The sequence below is a fragment of the Uloborus diversus genome, chromosome 4 (genome assembly GCF_026930045.1).
Source record: "Uloborus diversus isolate 005 chromosome 4, Udiv.v.3.1, whole genome shotgun sequence".
In the NCBI taxonomy this organism is placed as follows: Eukaryota; Metazoa; Arthropoda; class Arachnida; order Araneae; family Uloboridae; genus Uloborus; species Uloborus diversus.
Window position 1 is genome coordinate 85273521 of NC_072734.1, and position 19494 is coordinate 85293014.

At 32.1% G+C, this 19494-nt stretch overlaps 1 protein-coding gene across 1 annotated transcript in view; it reads right to left on the bottom strand.

Annotated features, from left to right (window-relative positions):
* Positions 1-19494, bottom strand: part of LOC129221522 (DNA ligase 1-like) — a 76113-nt gene that overhangs the window by 16277 nt on the left and 40342 nt on the right. The window contains exons 12-18 of the mRNA XM_054856014.1: positions 17303-17540; positions 12324-12425; positions 11227-11495; positions 8615-8816; positions 5924-6130; positions 3516-3732; positions 2332-2414 (exon numbers count right to left, since the gene is read on the bottom strand). Of these exons, the coding sequence (XP_054711989.1) occupies positions 2332-2414; positions 3516-3732; positions 5924-6130; positions 8615-8816; positions 11227-11495; positions 12324-12425; positions 17303-17540 (1318 nt within the window). The remainder of the gene's footprint in view (positions 1-2331; positions 2415-3515; positions 3733-5923; positions 6131-8614; positions 8817-11226; positions 11496-12323; positions 12426-17302; positions 17541-19494) is intronic.

Genomic DNA, 19494 nt, shown 5'->3' on the forward strand with positions numbered 1-19494 from the left:
ATAATTTCAAGATGCAAAAGGATTGAAATCTGCTGCAATTTTCGTTGAACATGCAATGTGGAAAGCTTCTAAAAAATTAATTTTTATTAAATGAGTTATTAATTTGCAAAATTCTTATTCCCTGACATTGGTAGATTAGAAAAGGGCGCCATCTATTGAGAAGAAAGTGAAAATTTTTGATAATTGATTGGAAAAATTGCAAAAACGGGAGAAAATCGTAAAAAACGGGAAATCGGGAGATGGAAGCAAAAAACGGGAGTCTCCCGTTAAAAACAGTAGAGTTGGCAAGTATGAAAATGGATTTTTCAACCTGTCTAAATTGGTTTCTACCCTTAAGATTTTAAAAAATAGTAGTGTCAGTAAAATAACAGGGGAGAATGATGAGAAACTGTCAAACATAGGGGTAGAAGTGACCGACTTGTCACATATAAGACATTTTCCACAAAAAATATAGGACAAATATAGGACACATTATATGAATAATTTTGCTATGAAAAAAGAAATACATATCATATATTATTTAGTCGTTCTTATCAATGATTTCGTTTAAAAAAAATTCAAACAAAATTATAACTTACATCTGAAATGACTTTCCTGTAGTTGAAAGAAATATTTTTGAAAAAAGTGTACTTTACAGACTAAATAACTAAACAAAATTTGAGCAAAGATAAATTTGTGTTTTTTCTTTCCCACTTATGACCCAAGTACTAATTCCACTGCTCTTTGATTTTATATCTAAACTGAATCCTTTACCACTTTTATTAAGAACAAACAGAGCTTGAGAAGGATCCTTCTGACGTTTTTCAGAGTTTTCTTTATGCTTAAATGTTTTAGCATGCAGCCTCAATTGTGAAAATCCACTAATGCTTATGGGCACTGAACAGTTGCAAAAATGGCAAAAAGTGGTAAAATCATCTTTTCCTTTAGTGCTCCATGCACCAAAATTTGTACGATTAATGTCCTGATTCAACCACTCCACACGAAATTTTGTTGAGCGATGCAATTTCGCCATTATAATTCCACTTATAACCACAAACTACGTTTTAACATCATAAGGAATTAACATTCCACAAAAAAAAAAAAAAAAATTGCAAAAAGAAGATTAGAACATTCCGATCAGAAAATGCACTGAACACAATATACCAATATACCAACGAAAACCAGGATGGAAAACAAAACAAATGGCTGTTGCCCCCCCCCCCCCCCCGAACCCAAAATTCTAAAATCAACTTCAGATTTAGTTCCACCCACTACAGAGTGACGTCACATTGCTGTAGCCAATGAGTGAAGATGCATGTCGTAGGATTCAGTCAGTTGAGTTTTTAATTTGAAATTCGTTTGGGCACACATTTTCAACGAAAAATCCGATGTCAGAAAGTTTATTTACTGTTCCATTTAAAAGATATATCGGGTAAAAAACGGGAATATAAGAAATATAGGAAATTTTTGAAAAATATAGGAAATATAGGACGATTTTGATGCTTTTTTTGAACATATAGGAAATATACGATGTATAGGACTACTTCGACCCCTGCAAACAAATGCAACAGCATGCGAAAAATGATGCTTGGAAAAAGAATCTCCTTTACTGAGTCAAGAATGATTTTTTGCAATAATAATATGAATGATAGTACTGTATGATAGTACTGTTCAAAATTCCGACGAATTTAAATTTGACATTTGAAATGTGTAGCAAAAAAATGAAAAAACTTTTTCATTATTTCAACTGCTTACAAGAGTTAATTCTAATGGAAAAAAAACTTAGCCAATGCAATTTAAGAGAATGACTGCATCAAATTATTAAGTGACTGTACATAATCATACTCACATATTGTTGCCTCAGAGCAACAGTAAGATATCTAATCCCAGAAATAAGACATCTTACTGTTGCTCTGAGGCGACGATATAAGTTGAGAAGTTCAGTGGAAACATGCACAAATATTGAGTGATAACTTATCAACGAAAATCAAAGATGTGAAACGAACATTTGACAAAAATTGTAATAGCAAAACCAGACATTGTTGCAATAAAAGATGGAATGTTTCATATTTTTTCATATATGTGTATGTAAGTTGAATTCTTGCAATCTTAACAAGTTCTTTACATGTTATTTTCATATTTTCCAAAATTTTTATTTCAACAAATCTACTTAAAAGTGGGGAGAGAGAGAGGGGTGAGGGGGTCGGTTTATGTAGAGACTTCTGATATCTATGAAAATGGAGAGCAATGAGCAGATTTGCATACATACATATATTAAGCAAAGAAAACAAAATCAACTCATTTTGTCAGACAAAAAATCTAAACGAAGCAAGCACTAAAACAGATAATTACCTTCAGCCAATTATGAGACCTTTTGGCAATTTCATATGATGCATCAGTTTCTAATGCTTTAATCATCAGACCTTCACAATTGCCTATAAATGTAAAGTAACATTTGTATTAAAATAGTTTTGACATTAGAAGTGAAAAGGGCAAAAGCATTTGGAAACATAACTTCATAAAAATATTTGAGTAATAAAACATAGAAACATATTTAATGTAATGATTGTGTTTTAAATTATACAAATATAATTTTAACTTAGTAACTTTAAATGTTTAAGGAATTCCGATGCAATTTTAGGGACCATCGGTATCCTAGTGGTCAGTGCATTGAACTCTGAAGAGACAAAATTCCAAATTACATAGAGTATGTGATTGTGAAAATCAGCCGCTAGCATTTATCTTAGATGCAAGGTACTGGAGAATCCCCCCTTCTTTCAATACTATACAGCAATGGTACAGTAATTAATGACAGTAATACTACATCATTGGTTCTCCACTGGGGTATGCATACTCTTCGGGGTGCACAAAAATCTGAAAGGGGTTTGCGGTTAACTTCCAAAAAAGTTTTCAAAATTGGACTGATAATGCAACATTTGAGTTATAACAAAAGGATGAGTAATATTGAGTGATCCTACATTGAAACAAAAGCAATATAATACTTATCTCAAAAGCAAATGATTTGCTTTTGAGATAAGTGTCATTAATCAGGCATAGAGCACTAACACATATGCTATTTCAAAAAATCCCCCCGACAATAATAAAGCTAAAGTTATCAACACATTTTACACACTGCAAGCAACAACTCAAATGCTTTTATTTGTAACAGTTTCATTTACTTTGTACATACATTAATGCATGAAAATTTCCCCACTAGAATGAGTCTGAAGCCTACTTAAAAGTAGGCGGTTGATTGGTTTTCAATTAACACCTAATTCTATCAAGATATCAGAACTTCTCACTGTCTCGGGTTCTAAACTTACTTTGTTTGTACTAACATAAGTGTCCTAAGGATATTATTTTTTCATCAAATCAATAATTTAAAATGGCCGAAGTTATGCCACTTCAAAAAATTAAATGAATAAATAAACAAGAGTTCAAAAAAAGAAAACATTTAAATACATATACATGCTTTAAAACTTGATGTGAGCCTTTTAAACAATGACAAACAAGAGCTAGAATAGACATTTACAAACCTTTGACTGATTCATCTAAAAATTCTTGCATTGTTTCAGCACTGTTGCCATCTTTGTAAGTAACAAACATGAACTCATTTTCAATCTCATCAAATGAGGAATGGAGTAGAGCTCTTCTCTCTTTTAAAGGTTTTTTAACTAAAGAGTCACCGTTCAAGTAAAGTAAATCAAAAGCCATGACACACACATGAACAGTAATCTCAGATTCAACAGCATCCTGTGAATATGAAAGAAATGAATTTGTATGTGAAGCATTTATATTAATCACTATGAACGATTTAGATATTAGCAACAAACAATAAAAGATAAGTAAAAGTGACACAACGTGTATAAAGTACAAATAAAGTACAAAATTAAGTAATAAAGTGATTAAAGTTTCTATGTCCATTTACTGTGCTTCCTTCCATTTTTTGTTCATTTGTCGTTTGGTCTACATTGTGTGGGCTTTTCATTCTTCTTTTATGCACTGATGAAGGGGCATTTGACAGCCCCGAAACAGCTCTTTGCTGAGTTTTTAACTCTATTTTAAAATTTTATTTGTACTTTATACACGTTGTGTCGCTTTTACTCATTCCATAGTACAAAGTTTTCGACTGTTTTTTTACAATAAAAGATAACTTTCTTTTAATCTTCTTGTTCCAATACCATTAAAAATATACATTACCATTAAAAATAAAAATATACACTCTGCTGAGAATTTGGGTCGAGTTAAGCGTTTAAATTTTTGATAGTTTACAGGAGCAACTAGTGAAAGAGCATTATTCATATCTAAGTTTATAAAAATCAAATAATCAGTGCGTTAACCAAAGAAAAGAAGTGAACTATTTTGAGATATATATTTCAGACATAAGACTTGATTTGAATTCCCCCCTCCCCCGAGGGATGGGGAGGAGGGGGGGGGGATTTTTGTGATGCAAAACTAGCAATTAGAAAAAATAAATTTAAGATCTTAAAAAGGGTAGAAAGTAAGGTTTTATGTGACAATCTTAACTTTTAGTTGGCATTTCTTTAAAATTTGACAAGTTACTTTGTTTGGAATAAATATACAAAAGTTATCATAAACATTTTTTGTTAAATACTTAAAGAATATTTTGTTGTAGTTTATATACTTTTCTTATTCACAACGTAGATTAACATATTTAAAGATAAAGTTTCGTTTTAAGAGCATGTATGAGCCAACTTGTAAAAGAGTCTTTATTCATGACAAAATTTTAATTTTTACATTGCTATTAGAAAAATACTACTCTACAATCTTATTTTTTTACTTAATGAATTAAGTAAAAAAATAATTCATGACTTTCAATAATGACTTAATAAAAAATAATTTTTGACTTATTTCATGAAGAACAAATATTAATAGCACTATAGACAGAAGTATTAAATCCAGAATATTTTTGATTAGGAGTATGAGACAATAGTCTATGAGGAGGTAAAGAAGCAGCAAAAGGTTTGCGATAAACAGTACCAAATGAAACAAGTGGAATGTATATTTCCTTTTAATAGTAAGGGGTAGTACAATGAATTTGTAGGCTGAGAGGTTTGTGTATGTGTGTGTGTGTGTGTTTTTTTTTTTTTTTTTGTTAAAGAAATTAGTCTTTTTTAATTTACTCAGACAATTTCTTAAGCTCGTATTTGTCCATATTTCTTGTCTTAATAATTACAAGCCCTTCGATAAGTTATATGTAAAAAAGATATAGTTACTTTCTCTTAAAGCATTCCAAAATGTGCCTTAAGGTAACAAAAAGTATACATTTCAGTGGTAAAGGTGAAAGAAAAGTTGTCTCATACATTGTTTTAAACTACAACTTGAATAACTAAGTTTCTGGTGGAGAACATGCAATCTCCTTTCATAGGCATTCCATATCCCCCCTCCCCAAACAATACTTTATAGGAAGTCAAAGATGTCATCATTTATTAGAGGATCCAGTCTGCATCTATGTTCAAGGGACTCAGGAAACCCAAAATGATGATTTATAAACCAGAAAATGACAACTTTTCAATGTTTATGCTTTTAAAATTGGTTCCAGGAAAATTTTGTTCTAAAAAGGATCCATAAGACTAGTTCCAAATATTATTCAATCATTTTAAATCACCTAGTATTTAAAGAACACTAAAACCGAGAAATATGTAAATTATTTTGAATTTTACATTAAAAAAAAAACTTCTTAGAAAAATTAAAATTATGGAAATGGCTCATAACTACAGTTTTCTTTGAATGAGAGACATATACACAGTAGCTTAAAATTGGTTTAAAAAAAAATACCACATGTGAAAATTTTATCAAATTTTTAATTTTGGAGCTTAAAAATCAAATATGCGTCATAGACGCAACATAATATTAATTCATCATTTACTGTCTACAAAAAAGGATTGCTTAAAATATTAATATACCATATAGTTCAAATTACCTTCCGTTTTCGAGTGCTCAGCACGGTGAATGGTAATATTTGTTTGCTTTGCGAATCCCATGCAACAATTTCAGAATCAAGAATGAAAGCCTTGGTACCTTCTTTCATAATCTTAGGCAATCTTGCAATGACATCTGGATACTTAGAAACATTATTTTCTTGGTTTCGGCTGTATATTGAAACTTCCCCGTTATCTGTCATATGAATCTGCAGAAAGTATCATAAGATAATATTTTTCAGTACTACACAAATGTATTCATCTCAAAACGATAGAGCTAAACATTTTCAATTTCTTTTTAATAGTTTTCTGTGACTAAAACATTAGAGAGTGTACTGCTAAACAAAATAAGAAAATTGAGGGGGGGGGGAGAAAATAAATTGGTTATGTCGTCACAATTCAAGGAGCAATAAGTTATTTTCCACAATATAATTTTCAGTGCTACCAAAACTACTTTTTTTACAGAAGGATTTTTATGTTATTTTTAGTTTACACTTTTACTGCTATTTTATTATTGTTATTTTTCCCCGCATTGTTCAGTTACTAAATTTCAATGCTAATTACAAAATTGCATCCATCAAATTTACAAATTTTAAAATATAAATCACTATTAAATTTTAATACAGTCAGACCTCGATTTAACGAATTCATGGGACCAAAACTTTTACATGTTAAATCAGGGTTATTACACTTATCGCGGTGAGAAAAAAAATGCACTTGCCTTATTTAAAAGCCCTAATAAGCAACTGCACAAAAATATCCATGATTAGAAAGTGTACACTTTTTTATTCAGGGTTCTGCGACTTATTATACACTAGTTCATTTGAAATTTTGTTGTACAGTGTAATAGATTTACACAATTTCTTCGATACTTTACTCGAAATAGTTCTCTTTAGACTTTATGTAAGGAAGAAAATTACTGTGTAATTTACAGCCTGCTGCATGATATATGTTTTTAGTTTCCAGGCCATGTAAAGCATTTGAAAAAGTAACAGGAAGTTTTATTATCGTCCTCTACATCAGAATCACTGGTTGCCCCTCGCCGTTAAAAATCGCCGAGTCAAAGAAGTCTTTTTCTGCTTCAGATAAGATGGATGTACCATTTGGAAAACAACCCAATACAATTTCCTAACTCAAATTATCAAAAGAAAAAAAAAAATCGGCTCTAAAAATAATTCGTTAATTTGGGGTTTACAAGGGGAAAGTAGTCAACTTGCAATGTATAGGACAATTTCCAGAAAAATTATCAAAATATATAGGACATGTTTTATGAATAATTTTGATACAATTAAAAAAAACAATACATAGTTTATATAATCTATTTGTTCTCACAATAATTATCATCAATGATTTCAATTAATCATACTGCATATAATTAGAAAAACCCAAATAAAAGTCATAACTTATTCTTACCATGAGTTTAATGTTCTTGAAAGAATAACTTAAGAAAAAATTTTTTTTACTAATTTTCAAAAAATATTTTTAAACAAATTTAACTATGTGCATCTGTTTGCATTCATTGCAACTATTTACAATCATTGATTATTTATATTTTTAAATAGCTTTTGTCTAACCCATTTGTCCATTTCATCTTTTGCAGATTCAATATTTTTATTACAAGCATCAATAAGAGTTTGCGAAGCTTCTATTTCAGATATGAGGCAGTGAGAAGCAAAGGGATGCAAGTGGACATTTTCAAGTTTTGAGTAAAATGTGTTAACAGATTAGCTCCTAGGTAGGCTTTCATTGTTTTTTTTTTAAATCATGCTCTATAACAGCAACTACCAGGGCTACAGGTATCATCTCTTGCCCCAAGACAGAGGAGAGGTTCACCTACCATCTGTGCTGGTTCTCTCTAAATTTTTTAATTTGCCACTTACATCCTTTTGCTTCTCACTGCCTCATATATACTAGCTGCGTCACCCAGCTTTGCAAGGTCTATCTCAAAAATAAAAGCAATGTAAAATGACTCATATTCAATAATCAGGCAAAAAAAAAAACTATTTCCCAACAGTTTGCGAAAAAATAATCAAAAAAGAAAAGTTTGAAATCCTTCGGTAACAGGAAAAACCTCAAAACAAAAGCCATAATTTTACTGTTAGTAAAGATTCATTGACAAAGTGCTTCATCAGTATTTTGGAGAGCTTGTCATAAAATATGAATCACTGAAACTTTCTCTTAAAACAATTTTTAAATTTTGTCAAAAACACTTTAAACTTACGAAAAAGAAAAAATTAAACAGACGAGTGAGAGCAGGATTCCAAAAATACTTTCTCGTTTTTAAGCAGTCTTCAATTATCTTTTGTCAAGTCATGAAAGAAAGTGCAAATCAAGTGACCTGAAGGCTTTTCAATAGTCATTTTCCACAAATCTTAATAAGAAACAATAAGAATATAGGACAATTGCAAATATATAGGAAATATAGGACACTTGATGCTCTTTTTGAAAATATAAGAAATATAGGATATATAGGACTACTTCTACCCCAGGGTTTTTTGTTCGGTAAAAAGGAGTTTTTTCCTTCATTTTAGTCGGAGAAAAAGAAAAATTTGCTAAATCGCGAAATTCGTTAAATAGATTCATTAAACCGGGTCTGACGGTATCTTTTTTGGTAAAAAACACACAGATGTACCGCTTGCACAAATAGTTATTTAGAAAAGAAAAAAGTGCAAATCATAGATTTTCAGATTTACCTGTGCACGTTCACCATCATATTTGAATTCACAAGTAAATTCGTTATTATCAAAACGCTTCAAGACCTCTTCTACACTAGTAGTTGGATGAGCTAACATGGGCTTTAGAGGACGACCAGGACACAACTGACAATGCTTTGGTAATCCATCAATTCCTTCTCTTAGCAAAATTGGGATAATTATGTCATAATTAGGGCATTCACTAAAGAAACACATATGGAAATCAATATTAGAAACACAAAAATCAAAATCTTAAAAATCAAAATATTTCCAATGATCTATAAACTCTTGACAGAAAATGTCTTAATTTTTACAGAAATGTTTTACAAGTCTAAGCAATTAAATAAAACAAATATTAGAATTTCAGTTCAAAGAATAAACATAATACTTCTCAATAATCAAAAAGGATTAATCTCATCATATTTCAAAACCAATTACAGTAAAACCTGTGTATAACAATACTGTCTGTAACATCAGCAACACTCCCATATGTAATTTTTTTGATGAAAAATATTGTCCTGAAAATCGTTTCTAAGCAGAGAAAAATACATGGAATGCAGAAATATATTTGAAACAAAGAGAGGGAAGAAAAAAAAACAGTTTAATGCAAAGAGAGATTTAAAGTATTGTGATGAATACTCACACCAGAAGTTCTAAATGTTTGAACGTAAAAATCGTAAGTAAATCAAAGCTTCATCAAGAGATGCAAGAGGAACATTTAAAGTAAAATGAAGTGGAATAAATAAGATTTCAGGTATCACAAAAAATTACAACATCCATTCAAAATGTTAAAAGTTCTTTTTCTGGAACTGCAGACGCTTGTACTTCAAGAAAATAAAAATATTAGGCTGGAAATTTGAGAATTTTACATGGGGAAATCCAAGCAAATAATCGTGTTTGTCAAAGGAAAATTGGAAGAAAGTATTACCACAATATGTTTATCAATAATTAAAATTTAAAATGAAGATAGGGACGTAGCCAAACTGAGAGTAGAGTGGAGAACTCCAAATCCTTTTTTTTACGTTCCCAAAGCTGGCCTGGAGTTTTTAAAACTTCAGTTTTGAAAAAAATCCGAGAAAACGTTCTCAACCCCCATCCCTTGCCCTAACGTCATTAAAGATGGCTTATACAAGATTATTTAGGACTGCAATTTCGAAAAACCACGAGAGTGCTCCCTACATAATCCCCGAGAAATGCCCTCTCAATTAATCATTCATCATCATTCATAGTCGAATAAATTTGGTCTTCAGACTTTGATTTTAAAAAACTCCCTGAGGTCTGCTGAACCTTTCTTCCTCCTAATATTACTGAAGATCCTCAAAAGTTTCATTGTTAAGGATTCAATTCAGAAAATTTTTCGCGGGAGATCTCCCAAACCCCTACTTTTCTAATAATATTGAAAATTGCCTACAATTGCGTTAATTGAATTTCAATTTTGAAAATTTACAAGGGGAGGACTCCGAATCTCTCCACCAATAAACATTACCAAAAATCTTCAAAAACTGCGTTTTATACAAATCAAAAATTTTTCGAGAGAATGTCCCCTCTCGCCAACATCATCAGGAAACATCTTAAATCTAGCTTTTAGTGCTTCAATTACGAAACATTTCTGTGCTCAAGCCCCTTCGAAACTCCCCGACCCCCTTAATTGAAGGTTGGCTTGAATTACGTTTTCCGAGCTTTAATTTCAAGAAACTGGCGTTGCACTCAATTTTAACAAAAAAGCTTACAACCCCATTTTAAGGCATCAAATTCAAAAAATTTTGGGGGATGGGCCACGCATCTCTCTTCTCCTTAATATCACCATAGATTGGCTAAAACTGCATTTTTCAAATTACAATTTTCGAATTTTTCCCTAAACCCACCTTTACCTGTCACAATCCGAAATAATTCACAATTGCTTGCTTGGAGTTCAAAAATCTATCGGTGGATGACCCCAAGTCTCTTCCTCTCTTAACATCACTATAGATCGTCTAAAAACGTGTTTTTCAAATAACAATCTTGAAAATTCTGGGGGGAGACCCCCCGACTCTTTTTAATTTGTAATCAAATATAACTTATGATTGTGTTTAGGGAAATTAACTTGGGGGGTGGGGGGGATTATCGGGAGAGGCTATCAGACTTCCTCTCCCCTTCTGCCCCAACTTAAAATAGAGTCTAAAACTGTATTTTTATATCTTCAATTTCAAACAAATACCAGAGGAAAGCCCTCCAACGCCTCTTTTTCTGACTGAATATTATCCTTTGGATTCAATTTATATTGCTAGTACTAAGATCTAGTAAAATGACTATCCCTGCTAAACCAGAAGCTAAAACTTCTCTCCCTCTCTGCATATTGGAATATGCCTTTGGAACACTTAAAAGGAGCCTCCAAATGCGTACCCCCCCCCCTTCCCCAGCTTTTTGACCTAGCGACGGCCCTGCATCAGTGTTGTAGGCTTTTGGAGTAGTTATGTGAAAGCCGCTGTTACTTGCAATGGGATGAGTAACTTTAAGAGGGCTCTAGATCTTTATGATAGGTATATATATTTTTTCACGATAGATAAAAAAAAAAGCAGGACGTAATAATTCATATGCTTTAATAATATTACAACACTGATTGTTTAACTCACCAATATGTTGTTTTCAAAGTCAAAATTTTGGCATCTAAAACTTCTTTGAATTTCTCACTGGATTTTTTTGAAGATGCATCCAGTATTTCTGGAGGATACACTTGTCCTGGTGGTGTCAATGTAGCAGCTCGACCGAGTGCAGCCAAAACAGTTTGTTCAGCTAAGCCAATCCGCAGCTTGCCACTTAAAGTTCGAATTATGTATTTGGCTTCACAGTCTCTACATGCTACAAACAAAGCTTGAATCTTATCAGTCTTTTTTGCCATGGCCTTTAAAACAAAAGGGAAATGATCACAACTCATGAAACAGAACACTTACAGAAAACATTTAAATCATTTTTTGAAAAGAAAATCTTTCTTCCACACTTGACGGAATTATTAGAGCATCTCAAATTGCATTTGACCACTTCAGAATGTAACTGATTTGCATAAGCTGGAAATTTCTAATTTTTCTGTATGTATTTATTAATTTCAAAATGCAACTTCTTCAAATTAATAAAACATAAAATAAAAATAACAGTAATAACAATACAGTAGAACCTTGTTTATCTGGACTAACTAGGACCAAAGCCGACTCGGGTAATCCGGGTAGTATGGTAAAGGAGCAAAACAAATCTTTAAATAAATAGATTTAACTTTTAGTCAAAAACAATGTTTTGACACAAAACTACACAGAGTTTTGCACAGACCACACTTTATAGTTTATATCATTCAATCACACTTTATCGTTTATAGTTCAGTTGCAGTGGTTTTGGACTGACGCTCCAAGTAGGCCATGATAGTTAAATTGCTATAATTTATTGAGCAATACATGCAGGAGCCGTACATTTAATCAGAATAAAAAGCAACAGGTTGTTGCACTTATAGTTCGGTTATCATAATTTCAATTTAAAATAATTATTTGTGTAAATATAAAACATTTTAAAACTCAAGAAATTTGATCCGGATAAACGAGGCTCTACTGCAGTAATAATATCGTCGCCTCAGAGCAACAGTAAGATATCTTAATGTTATTTCTGGGGTTAGATAACAAACTTTTGTGCTGAGACGACAATATAAGGAATAAAAAATATGCTAGGAATAAAATTTTGAACTTACTGAATTTCCACTCATTTGTGCAATTTCTTTAAATTTTGAAAATACAGAGGAAACAGTCAACTTCGGTGGAGTAAACATCAGCTTTTGATTTCCTCGGCTACTCTAAAATATACATTTTGTTAGGAATCATACAAAAATGAACTAAGAAAGTTTGCAATGATAATTTATCTACATTAATTCATAAGTACTAATGCTACTTGTTAGCAATTCATGCGTAGAAATCAATAATAGTACTGATTATCATTCTTAAAAATACCTAGTTTCTCAATAATTTTACTTGTTTTTTTTATTGCCAATTGCCAAATTATATGTATCAAAAGTAATTCCTAGTTTTTATACCAATAAATATGAAAAGAGCAAGGAAGAGACTAGTGTTGTTTCAGAGAGGAAACTTTCAAGTTAGAGAATTTGAAAAAAAAAAAAAAAGAAGAGATGGTGAGGTTGTTTGTTTTGTTGGTTTAACATTGAGTGACCCAATGATTTCTCCTCCCCTATACACATTTTTTTAAAAAAATGAACTAACTTCGAAACATAAAATATTTGTTCATATCATTACAAAACTGCAAGCACAAAAAGCAAAACTTTGGAATTTGAAACAAAATTTAAATAATTTTTTAGGTAAAACCAAAAATACCCAAAATGTAAGATAACAATACACTTAGATAAGCTTAAACCACAAGTATACGGCAAAAAAAAAAAAAAGCTTAAGTTTGATACCTCCAAAAAAAAAATGTATAAATGAAATCAAAATATTTTATTGTTTCATTTTAAAGTATCAATAAATTATAAAACAATTTTAAATGTATGATGTTTTTAAAATTAAATGTATTTAATATAATTTTGAATGATGTGTGAAATAAATTTGTGATTAATTGTTTTGAAGTGGCATTATATAAATTGATACTTATACATATAAATGTAACTGAAAGCAAATATGTATATAGTTATCCAAATCTGGCAACACAATTGACACTGGCTATCTTATGTACGGCAAAAGCACTATTTCGTTAATATTACGCTCCCTTCTCTTCCAAATAAAAATAACAGCTTTGAAAATATCAAAAACTGAAAAAAAGGGGGGGGGGAGGCATTATCAAAAAGTGGGAGGTGATGGGGGGAAACTATCTTCATATTTGGATTCAAAAGGCCATTTTGCATTACAATCAGCATGAATGGTGTCAGAGGTATTTTGAAGTTTTTTTTTGCCATGTAATGGGGTCATTAGTTTAAATTTCATAAACATGAAGAAAGAAGTTGTTTTTCTTTTTTTGATATCATCTTCTGGTTACTATCACTATGCCAGATATTCTAGGTTAGAAGATAGAAGAGTTCGAGTGACAAGAATGTAATTGTGATTCAAAAAATATAAAGTGCATTGCATCATATACTAAATAGTGGAATAATTTTTATTCTAGAGTCATCTTTGATTTTGCTAACAGGTGCAACATCTAGGGCTTGCCTACAGTTTCCAAGGGACATCTGATTCATCTACAAAATGTGCTTCAAATAAAAAAAAAGTTTCAGCTTTATACTAAATAATGGAACAATCAGGACCTGAATTGAATAGGCCAACCAGGCTGTGGCCTAGGGCCCCCATTCTTGAGGGTTCCCCAAATGGCTAAAATTGTTTTTGCTAATAAATTAAATTGTTTTAGTTAATGGATAAAACTGTAAGGTTTACCTACAGGGGGCCTCCGAAAAAGTGTTTGACCTAGGGTCCCTCGGTATCTTAATCCGGCCCTGGGAACAATTTTTAACTCCATTTATTGTGAACTGTTGATTTATCTCTTTATGAGTAGCTGATCCAAAAGTCAATTTAAACTTTAATGATACTGTAAAATCTCTTTTCTTGAGCCTCAATTTTCGTGAAAATGAAGATATCAGTGATTTTGTGAGCTGAAAATTTTGTAAATTTTATGTGAACAGAACCGAAAGTTAATAAAGGAATAAAGTAAAAATACGTCATGAGGCGCAATTACAATGGGTTCGCGAAAATTAAGGTCTCACGAAAATGAGTGTTACGGTTTTTAAATGATTTCTCGGTTAAATTGTCTTTTAAAAGTTGAAATTACAATAGTCTGTATAACAATTATTTTGTGCAGATTTTTAACACTTTATTACATAGGCAGATCTTTTTTCATATCATTTTAATTAGTTCAAAGAATTTTTTTTCATGTTTCATTAGTTTTCTCATAATAAACTAGGAGATACAAATGCCTTTGATTTCACATATTTGCTACATTTTGTTGTGTTTAATATTAAATTAACATGATATTCATCAATGACATATTGCTATTGAATTATCTTTATTTATGGAGAACTCAACGAGACATGCATACTTGTATTAACCATCTGAGATAAATAATTTTACAGTAGAAGACCATTATAATGCCGACCTATATAACTCAATTCTTGGTAAACCGCAGAACTTTTCAGAAGTAAACAATAGGTTTTGGAAGCTTGAAAAATCCCTCTGTTTTGCTTTACAAATATAAAAATGGTTAGGCAATTTAAATTTTGCAAGTTTTTCATCTTTCCACCTTAATTCAAAGCTTTTAAATTTAAAATTTGTACTCATAGTAAACAGAAAATACCAGATGGCTCTTGAAAATGCAGCTGTTATGCAAGCCATGAAGCTAGCAGAAGTGCAGGATGATTCACTTTCTTTTGATTGTGAAACATAATTATTTGTGAATAACTAATTGTAATATTGGTGCTTTAATACTCATTGCAGATAAAACTCATTTTAAAGTGCTAATATATAGATGTAATCTGAATGCTGGTTTCAAAATTTGTGAAATGATCTATATAACGCAAAAACCTGTATAAAGCAAAAGCTCTGATCCCAAGGTGAATGTTATAACGGTCTTCTACTGTATTACTAAATCATACATGATCATCATATATTTATTTTTAGCTTTAAAAACTCATGGCACAACATTTCATGTAAAATGATTCTATGTAATTTCAGTCACATTTTCCAATTAAACTAAACAAAGTTTTACTCTTTTCAAAATCAATAATAATATTCTTGAGGGCTGTCCACAATTGAGACACTGGGGGGGGGGGGGGCAAAGGGATGCAAGTGGACATTTTCAAGTTTTGAGTAAAACGGGTACAAAGATTATGTCCAAGGTAGGCTTTCATTGAATTTTTTCTCTAAATCATGCTGTACAGCAGTGTTGGCATAATTAGAAGTTAAGTTTAAATATCCAATATTCTATTTAAGAACATTAAACTAAACCAACATTAAATGGCCGTGAAATGTCAAGTTGGAGACACATAAAAAGCATATTTAAGAAAAATTCATTTATTTAAATATGACTAAAAAAAATATAACAAACATCCCTGTTAAAACGACCCCCAAAATATCACAGCAAAGAAGTTCCATAGAATAAAGAATAAAAAAAGTCACCAGTCTCCAGATGATATCACAAGTTAGTCCCGAGTTGAAAATCTTAGGTTCGCACCAAGTTGACCAGATTAAATTCCAGGAACACAACACTTATTTTAACAGGTAATCCACATGAGAAAATTCGGTGAGCTATCCAATAAAACGTCTGGAACTCCTTTCCCTGGCAATGTCCATTTGCCGGGCACAAAATAAGCACTTCTTCACCTGGTCTCATTTTATTACCGGGACTTTCAATTAAAAACTTGAAAACAGTGTGATTAATACATCATACAAATGACATGCCACAAACTCCCGCTAGCAAATCGGGGAAAACCCCCCCACACACGTGAGCTGAGCTAGGCTTCACGACGCAGCCAAAACAACCGGGGGTCGAAGATAAGAGCCAGAGTGTTGCCACTCACCTCTCTATATATATACCATCAGCCAATGGAATTGCATGCCTTGATGACGCCAAGATATTAACTTCAACTACAACTCATTTGTTTATTCCACGGCCACGAATTTTAGTATTTCCTCCATGGTATATGCAATCTTAAACAAGTGGAATTAAATTAAAATCATCATGTGACAACTCAACTTTTTCGTATTGATACATGGAAACACGCAATCTGCTATGGATTAAGAAAACAGTCGCCATTAATTATGGCGTGGGGAAAACGTCGGTTGAAGTGTTTACATTGACTAGTTGAATTACTCTTTTACCAGACTGGGCCAAAAGTAGGTAACAATATTCAACCTTAAAATATTTTCTTTAGATTATCGGCTGTGGGCTGAGAATAAACATAATAATATTTCATGCCAACAGCCTGCCAGAGCTACTAGTACTATCTCTTGCCACAAGACAGAGGAGGGGTTCACCTACCATTCGTAATGGTTATCTCCAAATTTTTAATTTTGCCACTTGCATCCCGTTGTTTCTCACTACCTCAATTGATGTCATGGTTTGAGGGGGGGTTGGAGTGTGTGACAAGGTGGAGGGATGGGGTAACAAGAAGTGTGACAGCATGCACATTTTGAAATCTTAATGAAAAATAAATGTAACATGTGACAAGGGGGGGGTAAGAATAAGTGTGACACTTTGTGAGAAATGGGGAGAGGGGATCAAAATGTTGAAAAAAGTGTTACATCTTTTATGTGTGGACAGCCTCTTACTTAAAAATTATTTTTTTTATTATTATTATTGATTCATAAAGCTACACAATGTTTAGAATGTTTTTGCAGAAATTGTGGGAGGAAAAGAAAAAGTCTAAAACTGCATAACCATTATCTAAAAAATGTTTTCTTGTGTGACTAAAATCACAAGATGTAGAGAGTTAAATAAATAGTGCAATGATCATAACCAGAGGCGTGCGCAGGGAGAAGAAGGAACACCTGTTGGCATAGAAGGGGACCAAGATTTTTGAAATTAGGATGAAATATATGTAGGGATGAAGGGATAAACAATATGGAGGGGGCCATAAGTCTTTTGGGATGGGTCCCAAAATTTTTGTGCACGTCCCTGGTCATAACACCACATTCATTTAAAAGGGGGGGTGTGAAAATTGCAATATAAACAAAATCCTACTTCAGCAACTGTTCCTAAATCACCTTTCACGCCAACTTCAGCTTTTATTTTATCAAATGTTCGGCCTGTTGCCTGAGCGACAGCTCTCATTAATAGGGCTTCTCCAACACCTAATTCAATACCTTCATATTCAGGAGCAAGACGATTCAAACACAAATACACACATTGTAACAGATCGTCTGGAGATAAAACAATGACCGACCGAAAGAAATTAGAAAGTATTTCTGTAATTTTCAATCTGAAATGAAACATGCATCACATTTAGTTATAATGTTTAAAACTATTATAGCAATATATTTACATCAAATTCATAAATAATTTGAATAAAAATATAATAAATACAGTATTAGATAGTAAATGTTTTGTGAGAATAAATACAAATGATTGTGCTGTGATTTAGACTGTGCTGTGATTTAGAATTTTGCAGCACAAAACCAGGACAAATATCAATTCTTAAAAAATAATTTATCAATTTGTTCAAAACAAATTGATAAATTATTTTTGCCCAATGAAAAACTGAATTCATAAGAAAAAAATTATTTTTTTTTTAAAATTAATGTTAGAAACCTTATGATACAACAGAAAGTTAAAAAAAAAGAAATGTTTCAACTAAAGTTTCTGTGTCTGTAGGAGGGGGAGGGGAGGGCAATAAAAAAATCATAAAGGCTGGACTAACCGTAAAAAAAGGTCATGTGACTTACAGGTAGAGGGGGTATCTGGGAACGCTGGCTGAAAATGATCTGATTTAACAAAGAAATAATAACTTTTTTCCTCAAAAATTACTCTTATATTACAATATATTCTTCTGACAAGTCTATGCACTTTGCTCACAGTGATGTTCCCATCTTTTCAGAACATACAAATAATACGTGACCTATTTCCTCTTCAAAATAGTTATTAACATCCAGAACCTCCTTATTTAAAGCATCTTTGTCTTCGGAGTGCTTTCTTCAGTTTATGGAACAAAAAAAGGCTTGTGTCCAGGTCTGGCAAATAGGGTGTGTGATCAAGCAGTCCTAATTTAAGGATTTTCACATTGAAACAGCTGGAGCGATTTGGAGCAATAAGATGTTTCCTTTTGCAAATGAAGTCATTTTCTGCAATTTCAACCTTAAGCTTGACAAGTAATGCTGGATAGTATGCTTTGGTAATTGCTTTTTTTCCCTTTCAAAATAATCTATCCAGATATTTCAGCCTCTCATCCCTTCAGTGGGTTGATAAATTGAGTACCAAGCGTGCTAGGCAAACTAAACCCTGTAGGGTTCGTCATCGGCTGACCACCTACCTGAAACATCTGGCTTGCATCACAAAACATTCAGTCTTGAAAACTAAGGTGAGCACAGCAAGCCTTAGCCCTCATAAGCTGGGCTCCCGAGTTTATTTAAATAATTTAATGCTTATCCCAGAAAGAAATTATCACCATCACTTTCCTGCAGATGGAATAGTTAAATTAAAACCATGGCTGCGGATTCGGAGTCAATCTCATTTTAGGATAAAAGAATCAGATCTGCTAGCCGGAGGTATTTCATTTAAAAATTCAGTGTTGGAATTGGTCATTTCCCTTAGAGTCCTCCACTCTGCCGATGTTTGTTGGAGTCGGACTTATTTTGTTTACTAATACACTTTTTCCATTAAAAAAAAATCTTTAACAGCTTTCAAAACGAAAAAATAATAATTAAAATTAATAAGCTCATTAAAATAAATACATCATATCAAAAAAAAAATAGTTTCTTTTTCACCTGTTGCCAAAGACAATTTTTTAAATGAATTAATGCACTTACCAAAATAAATAAAAACAATAAAATGCCAACTTAAAGAAATAACTTTCATTGTCAAAAAAAAATCGTCTGCGCATATCTTTATGTAGAAACATAAATGACTTCGAGTTAATTCGCCGAAAACTGAATACCTAAATTAAAACTTTAGCGTAAAAATAAAAACAAGTCATATCAACAATAATTATTTCACAGTCAAAGCCATAGCTGCGGAGTCGGAATCAATTTCATTTTGGGGTAAAGGAGTCTGAGTCGAATATCCAAGAATCGGGAGTCGGTTCTTTTTCCTCTGTGTATAATTTTTTACCAAACCTACGAAGTCAGAGTTGAAGTCGAGGAGTCGGAGTCCGATTAATTGTCAGGCACAGGAGTCGGAGTCGGAGTCAAGTGCACCTAAATTCTCGGAGTCGAAGTCTA